We start from the raw sequence: 10,615 nt of genomic DNA on the forward strand, positions 1-10,615 counted from the left end.
TCTGAGCTGCGAAATGATATATAGGTTGGGGGGGGGGGGGGGGGGGGGGCCTGGGTGCCAGAAAAATTGGTAAAATTTGAAGGAATCTTGTGGGAAATTTTTTTTATTCGGAGCGACAACTGGCCCTTCTGCCTTGCAAGTTGGCTTAACCTGCGAATATCATCCTATGACTATTTATGCTTAGTTAGATCTCGTGAAGAAATATCCCCAGGATCTCAGCAGCTGTTACTCTCTACTGCAACATAAAGTCCTCCCGGTAAATACGTCATCTTCAAGCATGTTTCTGTTGCGACTTGGCTACTGGCTCAACGTATCATCATGTAGAAATATGTTAGGCCAAATTTCGTATCAATAGGAATAGCCTTTTCTGAGGTGATAGATGTGGCAGACAAACAGACAGTAAACCAATTTTAATAAGGTTTTGTTTTCCGCTAGTTGCCGAAAACGAATAGCGCGCTCAAATTAGGAAGGCCTTGAACTGCCAAACTATCATTCACCTCGTCGAGCGAGAGTCATTGCACATTATGCTATACAATTCCGTGTAATGAATTTCAATTGACTGTTCGGACCCCAGTACATCTAATTAGATGTGGTTCAGACTAGCCGTTCGTCTGCCCGCATTTATTAAGCATTGACTATAATGCGGGATACAGAACTTACATCATAATGCTAGTCATTGAACGAACGTTTATGTCAATTTTTACTAATGGTTTGGTTATTTAAGTGCAGTAGAACAGCTGATACGCGGTGACAAGTACATATCTATTTGGTAGCAAGAGGAGGGGTAGTAAATTATATGAATTTAAGCATCGAGGGTTGAGTGATTGTGTGTAGACGGGCTTCGATGAGAATAGAAATTCTGCATGACAAGAAAGTAATCTATCGGTACAAATAAGTAGACCCGGCGAGATACATATTTGTACCTGCGCAATACTAGGACTAAATGACTTTCCTATCGACTTCATCATAAAACTAGTCAACCCCTTATTAACAAACTATATGGCTTTGCGCCTTGTCAACTTCTTGGTCCCATCAGTTACTCGATGTAGGGAGAAGCTGCTGGTACGTCACCGAGAGCAGCTAGTAGACTGGGTAGTCCACCGATATTTACATACAAACAAATTCACCCTGAGAACTTCAACTAAGCACCCCAACAGAGTTCATCACCAAGCCATGGATCCATCTCGTATTGCAATTTGTCATATGCGAGCGACTAACAAAAAAGAAGATAACCTGAAGCAGGTGGAACAGATTGTCGAGACTGCGAAATCGCAACAAGTTAAGGTAAAGCTCCCCTTCTGGTTAATATGTTGTTGTATCATCCCTTCTGGTTTACCTGTTAGATTGTCTTCTTGCCGGAATGCTGTGATTTTGTTGGAGAGAATAGTCGTGAAACTATCGAATTGGCCGAACCTTTGACGGGAAGTACTGTGTCTGCATATTGTAAACTTGCTCTTTCCAATCGTATCTGGATATCATGCGGTGGAATTCATGAATCTGTTTTGAGTAAGGTATTGTCACAACAAATGGTTGAAATTTATAAAATAAACCCTTCATTTTCAACATTGTCTGTATGGTTCAAGTGGTTAGAGCGCTAGGCTATCCTAGCAGAAGGCTGCGATTCAAATCACACTGGAATGAAGTGCTCTAACACACTCCAAGGCCCTGATCCAATATGGCTTGTTGCACCAACGATTATTATTTACTGACAATGTTCATTATTTATTCCTTAGGATGGCTCAAAAACAAATAAAATTTACAACACTCATATTCTCATAAATGATGAAGGTAAGATAGTTGCAGAATATCGTAAATTACATTTATTCGACGTGGATACACCCGAAAAATCCTTTCGCGAATCCAAAGTGGTGTCTGCAGGAGATGTATTGCTCACACCAGTTCAAACCCCAGTTGGGTCTATTGGAATGCAAATTGTAAGCCTTAATCTAATCCAATCAATCATACCTACGTTATCTGCATAAATTTCTTGAAATATTGTCTTACATTTGGACAGTGCTATGATCTGCGATTTCCAGAGGCTAGTCTTATACTACGAAAACGTGGCGCCCAAATATTAACCTACCCCTCGGCATTTGCTGTTTCAACAGGAAAAGCGCATTGGGAAATTTTATTGAGAGCCCGTGCCATTGAAAATCAATGCTTTGTCATAGCACCAGCACAAATTGGTCGACATAATGCCAAGCGGGAAAGTTATGGCCATGGAATGGTAAGCACTCTATTGAACACAGTTTTCAGCCATGCCTTCATCTTCGGCCTTTCTATAGATTGTAGGCCCTTGGGGAGAGATTTTGGCTCAATGCAAGCCAACCGATCTAGATGTCGCCATTGCAGATATAGATCTCAATAATTTAGAGAAGGTTCGCCAAAACATGCCTTGTTTTGAACATCGTCGTAATGATGTCTATACTCTTGCCGCTATTAGCACATACCACGTTCCATCACCAGTTCCGGAGAAATTTGCAGATTTTACCATTCCTATTGATACAATTTTTTATCGATCTGAATTTAGTTTTGCGTTTACAAACATTCGGTGCGTTGTTCCAGGACGTAAGTTGGCAGGAAACTATTTATTAAATTGTACTAATCCTAACAATCGTATCTCTCTAGACGTATTAGTAGCAACCAAGCGAAATATACCTCGTTTGAAAGACATGACTGCCGATGAAATCACGGACTTTTTTCATACAGTTTCAAAAATCCAAAGATGTCTTGAGTCGATATATGGGACAACATCCTCTACAGTTACCGTACAAGATGGAGCTGATGCTGGACAAACTGTTAAGGTGACAATATATAGCATTGCATATGGGAGAGTAGTATATCTTATGGTTTTTTTTTTACAGCACGTCCATTGTCATATAATGCCTCGAAAAAGTGGAGATTTTGAGCACAACGACCAAATTTATATTGAGTTAAATCGACATGATCACGATAAGACTATGAAGCGTCGTCCTTTAGAAGAAATGGTAGCTGAAGCACAACGATATCGCGACTACTTTACAAAAGCGGGTCAAGTGAATTAAGGCTCACTTCAAGAAAGGCTATATTTTCATCGAGTTTCAGCGTTTGTACTGTTTTATGTTCTGATATTAAAATTGTGATTGAACCATATAATTGTCGTCTTAGTCTTTTTCTTCTCTAGCCTTCGTTACAAAGGGAATATAAAATACACAGCATTTTACTTCATATATCCTTTTTCTTTTTAATTTTATACAATTCGATTATATACATATAAAATACTCTACACTAAAGTAGTTATTAGGCAACAAGTGGAAAAAATTTTTATTCTAGTTATCGCAGTTCATCGATCCATCCTACGAATTATCACAAGAGAGTTTTGAATCGGTGGATTTTCCCAATTTTTCTCTCCTCTTTGCCTTCCATTCTACAATACAAAAGCATGCAGTCCCGATTGTTCCAAACGCAATCAATATTCCCATCTGTGCACGTAGTCCTAAATGTGATGAATAGAAAAATCCGGCTGCGGCAGCTAAGGACTAAAACAAGAAAACAAATCTATTTGTTATACATCCTAAACTACACAGCATCTAAATGAACCTTGATTATCTATTCTAAAACCTATTTACCTGTACAAATTTGAAGAGAGCGAAAGCTGGGATGGAATGTTTTGCATAGACACCGCCTAGCATTGAATATATTTGTGTATTATAACACGCATCTCCAAAACCAAGCATAAATGCGCACAATAATGCAATCCAAGGTTTTGGAGGATTCAAGTAGGCAATATCGTGTGTATCCCCGAATGGTGCTGAATTTGGCAAGTTGATGAATATCAGGAAAAATGCTATAACATGAATAATAAACCCTGTAATGACTATTGGGTCGCGACCAAAACGGTTCGTCTTAGAGCCAAGGAGACCGAATCCTACTCCTCCAATAACTTCACCAGCCCCTATGCATATTCCGGCTAATCCAACAATTTGTTTTGGAGTCTCGCTAATAGCTAACGTAAAGCCAATAGATGGACCATAAACACCACTGTAAAAGGAGAGCTCCAGACCTGTAAAAATAGTCTTTAGTTTAACCTTTTTTTTTCTTCCATTTATTAATGACCTGTATAGAAAAACGCCACACTCAATATAAGCATATCACGGGTTATAAATAACCTAATTGCCTGCTTAAACGCGATTAAAGCATTTTCAATGCCACTTTTGGCTTCCTCAATTTCTGAATCAGTAACGGGACGAATATCCTGTATAGATCGTAAACTGGCAAGGAATATAAGACCCAAACAGGCAACAGCTATTAAGACAGCAAAAACCAACGTTCTGGTAGATTGATCAATATGATCTTTATCTTGAAACTGGTAATAGACAAATAAATTTCCGAAGAACATACTCGCTTGGAGCATGGCCCAAAATACTCCAGAATTTCTGGATATTGTCGATGTATCACTGCAGCGTGATAAAAATGTCCCTTGTCCAGTCCATGTAATTGACGCACCTAAACCTAGAATTGCACTTGCCAGGTATAAAAGCCAATTGCGCGGCCATAAGAATGATACCATGAACAAACTGTAGTAAATAAATAATTAACGTGGAAAAGTTAATCAACTTCAATTTTCGTTTTAATCATACCAATAAGTGGAACCACCAATTAACATGGCACCTCGGGGCCCGGTGTAGGCGAGAACAGACGGCGCAAGCCACCCAATTAATGCAAACACGGCATAAATGATTGCAAGGCTGGTGTATCCATCGCCGGTGAAGCTAGGATCGTCATAGTGAATACTGTCCAGTACAGTTTTCTAAAAGTAAAATGCAGATATGAATGTATATATGTAAAAAAAATTAATGGAATGGAAGAAAAGCGGAATGGGGATAGGGTCAATACCAGCTATTCATTATCATATTATTCATTCTAAATTTTAAACTTCTAATGTTGCGAGCATTACTTTCGTATCCAAAATGCGAGTTATCTACTGGGATGACTATCATCTAACATTCAATTCTGCAACAACACTGTCGAAAAATTCCTTCTTAACGCATATTACCAGTCGTACACCTCCCTACCCCAAAGCAAAAGAAAAAATGGCTGCAATGTCAGCGGCAAAAACCAAAGAATCAACAATATCGAATTGCACCGGTCAAACGAGAACGATAAATATAGAGAGAATACAACTTTGGGACCGTTGAAAGCTATGACGATGAAATCCGCGCACGGTTGTTGGCTGCCTACTGTACAAGACAATGCTGTTGCTAGCCCTTATGTATTTCTCGAAGACCTGGGTTCGACAGTAGAATCCTCCCTACGTGAGGATGGACGATTCCGCAGCCTCTAAAACGATGAAATCTATGCGCGATACTACTGGTTATGGATAAAATCCGTCTCAACAGGTTGCGGCGGGCAGGTCACTTAATCCGTAATCCACATGAGGATGATCCAGCCCGGAAAGCCTATAAGGGCAATATCTATGGCAGAAAAGGAAGACGAGGCCCTGCCTGAGATGAAGCGAGGGCGTAGGTCAGGATACCAGACGGCTTTTAGGGATATCAAATTGGCGGACCTCGACTCAAAACCGGGGTGTCTGAAGTTCCTTACTAAGGCAGGCCTAAACCGAATACTGGTTGTTGCGCGGTTGATGATAGTGGTAGGTATTTATTATATATTGTATATCTTCAGGGGTACCAGGGAGTGCTAATTCGCGTGCTACCCTTGTATATTGAATAATAAAATCAAACTTTATAAAAAAAAAAATGTTTTTCAATGTCAACCTATGAACTTTTCAGCCCAACGATCTTTGATTCCAAAATCTACTATCCTCAAAAAAATATTCTTAATTTGAACATTGTGACAAATAAGTATCAAGTGTAAATGGATAACTTTCACTTCTACCTATTACCATATTCTGATAAATTTCATATAAAAGTGTTATAAAACCGTAACATCTTTTGAGTGACTATCTCATCCTATTAAAAGCCCACTTTCAAACTAAATATGAACTTTCATTTGAGAATGGAATGAATATTTTGTTCACCCACTGAAATTCGAAGTCATTTCAAAGGAAATTGATGTCTCCACTTTCAATAGATGGAAGATATCTTTTGGATTATCGTATTATGTAAATAGTAATATCACCTTCTTTGCCTGTAGATGAAAAAAAAAAAAAGATTTATCATTTCTGCAGAGTTGAACGAAACTTTCATTGTCTGTTTTATGGTTATTGGAGATAGATTAACTATTAGAGAAAGGATTAAATTAAAAGGGGTTGTTTTGTATGGTTGGGCTGATAAATGCAAAGATGTAAGATATTCATCATAAATATGGCATATCTTTTAGTTCACTTTGATCGATTGGGGACCTTAAACTTCTCAATGAATCCATTTGACTGTTATCTATCATTTCAGCGGGATTTTGTTGAAAATCATTATCATAAAATATGGGATTCATAATAACTAAATTAATCAAAATTGCTAATCCGATCCGTATGAATGCTGTTAATCCTAGCGATGTTTTCCTTTGAATTCTGGACATATGGGCATTAATAATAGGTTGCGTTGCGAGTAATTTGTACTGTTAAACAACCGATTAATAGATATTTAACATATCGATTCCCATCAATATTACTGGTTATCAGAAAAAGTATTACGATCCCGGAGGATAGGAGGATATACTATGTGGAAAAAGCCAACAAAACAATAATATTCTGAAAGTTTTATAGATTTATAACATCTACAAGATAGTGATGATCACGTTTGATAGTGAGCTAATTATATTGTCACAATATACTTCCACTAAGCTATATTGATTGCTAACATTCTATTCCGATTGATAAAATTTTTGAATCCGTTTTTTGTTACACAATACAAATTATAGTTAGTTTTGTCGATAAGACTCTAAGTAGATGAAAACAATTAATCCAAGCATTGGAGTTAGCCTTAAAATTTTTAGAAAATCTGTTACGAGGTCAATATGCGTATCATATTGAAAATAATAATAAATACACTTGGGTCCAGAATTAAAGTACTTGCACCCAGTCAATTAAAATTATCAACCGAAAATGGTCACAATGTGATTGTGGATTGATTTAAACAACCTCAATATGTATGGATTTTTTGATAACACCAGATTTCCAAATCTGTATTGAATGGTTGGGGAGAATAGATACCAGTTGAGATGATTTGTAAATAGAATTCAATATTAGGATTACACCATCCAATAGGTGACTTCTTACCAGGTCGTTTATCTCTTTGTGATATTTGTCCTAGATACACCCAGAAACAATAAGAACCCTCAAAGATAATCTTCAATGCGTTATCATTGAACTGTCCTGATAGCCGATATTTTTGTTGAGTAGCAAAATATCATTAAATTGTTTGATTCCGAGGCTTCGGACCACTTCAACAATCTTTGTTTTGCAATAGCCATCATTGCTTGCAACACACCTTCCATGGTTGCTATTGTAATTCTATAAAAACTCTTTACATTGTCTGCAATGACAATGGTAATTAGACGGTTTGGATTAATCCAAGAAAGATAGATATTCAAAATATGATAGATGACAATGTTATCCCCTCGAAAACTAGTCGGCTGTACTGCCCACAAATTATAAGTAGTAAAGACCAAGCAAATCAAGCTCTAATTGATTGTAGGAATCTATCTATCTTGAATGTGAAAAGCTATTAAAGATATCGAAAAAAGTAATGTCAGTGCCAAGAGTCTGGTGCTATCAATTTCTTCCATGAAAATTTGCATTTTAGAAATTCATTCTTACAATCATTCATAAATTCCTAAAGCCCGTCATTTACTGTTAGCTACGGTTGAAGGGTCAGCTACGGGTTCCTCCGGCGTTACCGACAGACCGAACTGCATGTGGATGGTGGGCTTAAATCACGCGTCATCTGTTACAGAACGCATATCTGCGTATAGTACCCCGCTTAGATTTGTTACCATTTCAATTCTCATGTTCCCGGAAATATTCAATCCATATAGTTGCCCTAAAGAATGTTACTGATATCAATCTGTAGACGCACTAACAAATAAATACACACGAAGGAATGCCGCAACATAGCATCTTACATTACACATAGTCAAACTATTGGATAAGTAGGGAAAGCAATCTATAGAAAGTGAAGAGATGATTCTTCTCCCACTAACCAATGGGACTTACCTCTATATTCCCCATTGTCTGAAAGGATGTAAACAAAAACATGAAGCCGAAGCCCAATATTAAAACATTAACAAATTTTTTATCCATTTCTACACGTCGTAGACGGCTTGCTCCCGGAATGATATGTCGTAAGATTTTTCGTATGAAGTGAAAGTTCGTCATGAAACAATTTTACAACACTCTAAACCTATTATCTTTCGGAATGTATCTATTAAACTGCGCTCCAAGTTAGTGCATTATGCTCGTTAGTACAAAGAACACACAAAACAAATTACAACAAATAAAATCATTTAGTCTCTCCGTTCTGATGTATCTACTTCCGCGTATTGATAAGCAGAAAGCGGTTGATGTGAGTCTAGTTCCTCTAGGTCGAGTAAAGCACTACAACGCAAGCCGTCACAAAACTCTTGTTTTCACATCAAACTCGAAAGCAAACCGCACCACTTGCACTGAACCACGGCATGTATCTAATAAGTTTACGAGAGACAACGTACTATACATACTGGTGGAACACCTGAGATCCACCTGAATAGCCAGAGATATTGAGGGCTATTGGGGCGGCTGTGATTGTAAGAAGCTGGCGCTAAACACTATCGAGGTTTGAACGTAAACAAGCTCCCATTCGATCGTTAGCGGCAAGCGACAAGGGAATTCAATATATGGAGATGGATTTATCTATCATTTCTCATGCACAGTTCGTCTCAACCAATCAAGGCAACCACCACCCATGTTAGGGACAATGGAGCAAAAATTATATTAAAATCAGCTGAGAAAATATTCAACAATATCTAAACGTCAGATAGTTGTATCTCTTGTCCAAGGGAACATGGGAGTTGGTAGCTCTGCTGCCCCATGGCAGCAGAGCTACAGAGGAATTCCAATGACTACACAGACGGGCAATCTACTAAGCACTTACATACTTTTGTCATTTTCAAGAATATTCAGGCATTATTTATCTTTAAAATTCCAAGCGCTTTTTGAAAGAGAAAATTGGAAATGTTGGGTTTAGTGCAACAGACCTACAAATTTTTTTGTAGTGAAAATGAAAGTGCGAAAATAATTTAAATATTTAGATAAGTTCTCTTGATCATAATCTCCAATTTCAGCTGCAAGTCAAAAATGTACATATTGTAAAAAAATATTGAAATTGCAAAAAGAAGTCCTTATCAGGGTGCATCCAGTAAAAGACAAATCCGAGTAAAGTTTTAACACAAATTACAGTAAAAAGGAAAAACTAAAATTGGAGTCGATGTCTGTACCCTGATGGATTCCGTTCCAAATCCGTGACACGGTAATAGATGTGGACGATAAACTCGTTAAGTTGGTTTGTCCAAACCATACGACGCCTAGGTCTCCTGTCCTTGGTGGTTGACGGCATAACCGCCAAAACATCCAAGGGCGAAGAGCCGCTCTGGTATTGTTGAACGACCCTTAACCATGTTGGGTACTGTCTTCGTGTCCCTGGGGTCCCATTAAAAGAATTTGAAATATTTTCCCCAATTCTGTTCCCACGAGTATTGGGGAGGCAGTCAACCCTGCAACAGAGCCCCAATGTTGCAATGTCCCATGGTTATCTCCAAAGGTAGGGAAGGTATTTGGAGGGGAGCCGCTGAAATACAGTGTAACGTCACTGCAATTCATCCGATAGGCGCGTCGATCCCTTCACCCCGGATTACGGATTTGTTAAGGAGGCTTACTCCCCCTGACCGAGAAGAATTGGTAAGGGAGGACGAACACAAAGGGAAACATTATTATATATTTACAAGATTAACTTGCGATATTCGTAGCTGACCCGGTGGGTCATGTCATTATCCGTAATCCATGACACGCGCCTGGTCGCATGCAGCTCTGCGTTCGCAACTCAGGTTAGGATAAACCTGGTACGCCATATATATATATATATTTGTAAGTTTTTAGTGCATATGATTTTGAGCCCCGAAAGCAAGTTTTACTTAGCACCACACACACACTCTTGTGATGGTTGCTGTAGGTATGGACATACGAGAAATGCGTATGAAATGCATATAAATACGTTCCCAGCCGCCATTTCTAACATCTTAGATACTAGGTGAAAAATGAAAAAAGATATTTTAATATATTTCATATATTAGGTAAAAAACAGGGCAAGTTAAGAGTTTTTTTCAACATCGTTTCAATAATAGTGAAATTGCGGAAGCAACACTTGTTACTTTCTGTTCCTCCTTCAACAGGTGGTGGTGTCCTTCTCCCAATGAGTGTGAGAGAATAATACCCATTTGATGGTTTCTTCAAGTTGATGGATAATGGGATCTATCTCATCAGAGTGATTACTTATATACCCCAATTTGAGCTGTTGTCCTTGTTCGTCCTGAATGACGGTGTTATACTTCCGTATATCAATATAATAATATATATAAAGATTATATAATTGAGTGTCAACCTCCTTTAATTTCAGTTGACTGGAATGGGATTCGATATCTTCAC

At 38.2% G+C, this 10,615-nt stretch overlaps 2 protein-coding genes across 3 annotated transcripts; one reads left to right on the forward strand and one right to left on the reverse strand.

Annotated features, from left to right (window-relative positions):
• Positions 1–707: 707 nt before the first annotated feature.
• LOC119660787 (nitrilase and fragile histidine triad fusion protein NitFhit) lies at positions 708–3,132 on the forward strand. 2 transcript variants are annotated; one of them, XM_038069590.1, is made up of 8 exons: positions 708–874; positions 1,037–1,284; positions 1,344–1,511; positions 1,734–1,934; positions 2,015–2,227; positions 2,286–2,568; positions 2,629–2,804; positions 2,865–3,132. In XM_038069590.1, exons 2-8 carry the CDS (start codon positions 1,174–1,176, stop codon positions 3,042–3,044), a joined length of 1,332 nt encoding a protein of 443 aa, XP_037925518.1. In that variant the 5' UTR covers positions 708–874; positions 1,037–1,173; the 3' UTR covers positions 3,045–3,132. The 2 variants fall into 2 exon arrangements, with proteins under 2 accessions (XP_037925518.1, XP_037925517.1); XM_038069589.1 differs by having other exon boundaries at positions 708–1,284.
• A 65-nt stretch (positions 3,133–3,197) lies between these two features.
• LOC119660788 (UNC93-like protein MFSD11) lies at positions 3,198–8,940 on the reverse strand. The gene is made up of 5 exons (XM_038069591.1): positions 8,153–8,940; positions 4,620–4,789; positions 4,096–4,556; positions 3,609–4,042; positions 3,198–3,518 (listed from the first exon to the last, which is right to left on the reverse strand). Exons 1-5 carry the CDS (start codon positions 8,312–8,314, stop codon positions 3,336–3,338), a joined length of 1,410 nt encoding a protein of 469 aa, XP_037925519.1. The 5' UTR covers positions 8,315–8,940; the 3' UTR covers positions 3,198–3,335.
• Positions 8,941–10,615: the final 1,675 nt, after the last annotated feature.

Source organism: Hermetia illucens, chromosome 7, assembly GCF_905115235.1.
Source record: "Hermetia illucens chromosome 7, iHerIll2.2.curated.20191125, whole genome shotgun sequence".
In the NCBI taxonomy this organism is placed as follows: Eukaryota; Metazoa; Arthropoda; class Insecta; order Diptera; family Stratiomyidae; genus Hermetia; species Hermetia illucens.

Excerpts from the sequence above, each read along its gene's own strand:
- LOC119660787 (XM_038069589.1), top strand. The coding sequence starts at position 1,000 with ATGGCTTTGCGCCTTGTCAACTTCTTGGTCCCATCAGTTACTCGATGT. Across the intron at positions 1,285-1,343 it reads CGAAATCGCAACAAGTTAAG|ATTGTCTTCTTGCCGGAATG; the intron begins GTAAAGCTCCCC and ends TTTACCTGTTAG. Across the intron at positions 1,935-2,014 it reads GGTCTATTGGAATGCAAATT|TGCTATGATCTGCGATTTCC; the intron begins GTAAGCCTTAAT and ends ACATTTGGACAG.
- LOC119660788 (XM_038069591.1), bottom strand. The coding sequence starts at position 8,314 with ATGACGAACTTTCACTTCATACGAAAAATCTTACGACATATCATTCCG. Across the intron at positions 4,790-8,152 it reads AGACAATGGGGAATATAGAG|AAAACTGTACTGGACAGTAT; the intron begins GTAAGTCCCATT and ends TTTTACTTTTAG. Across the intron at positions 4,557-4,619 it reads ATTGGTGGTTCCACTTATTG|TTTGTTCATGGTATCATTCT; the intron begins GTATGATTAAAA and ends TATTTACTACAG.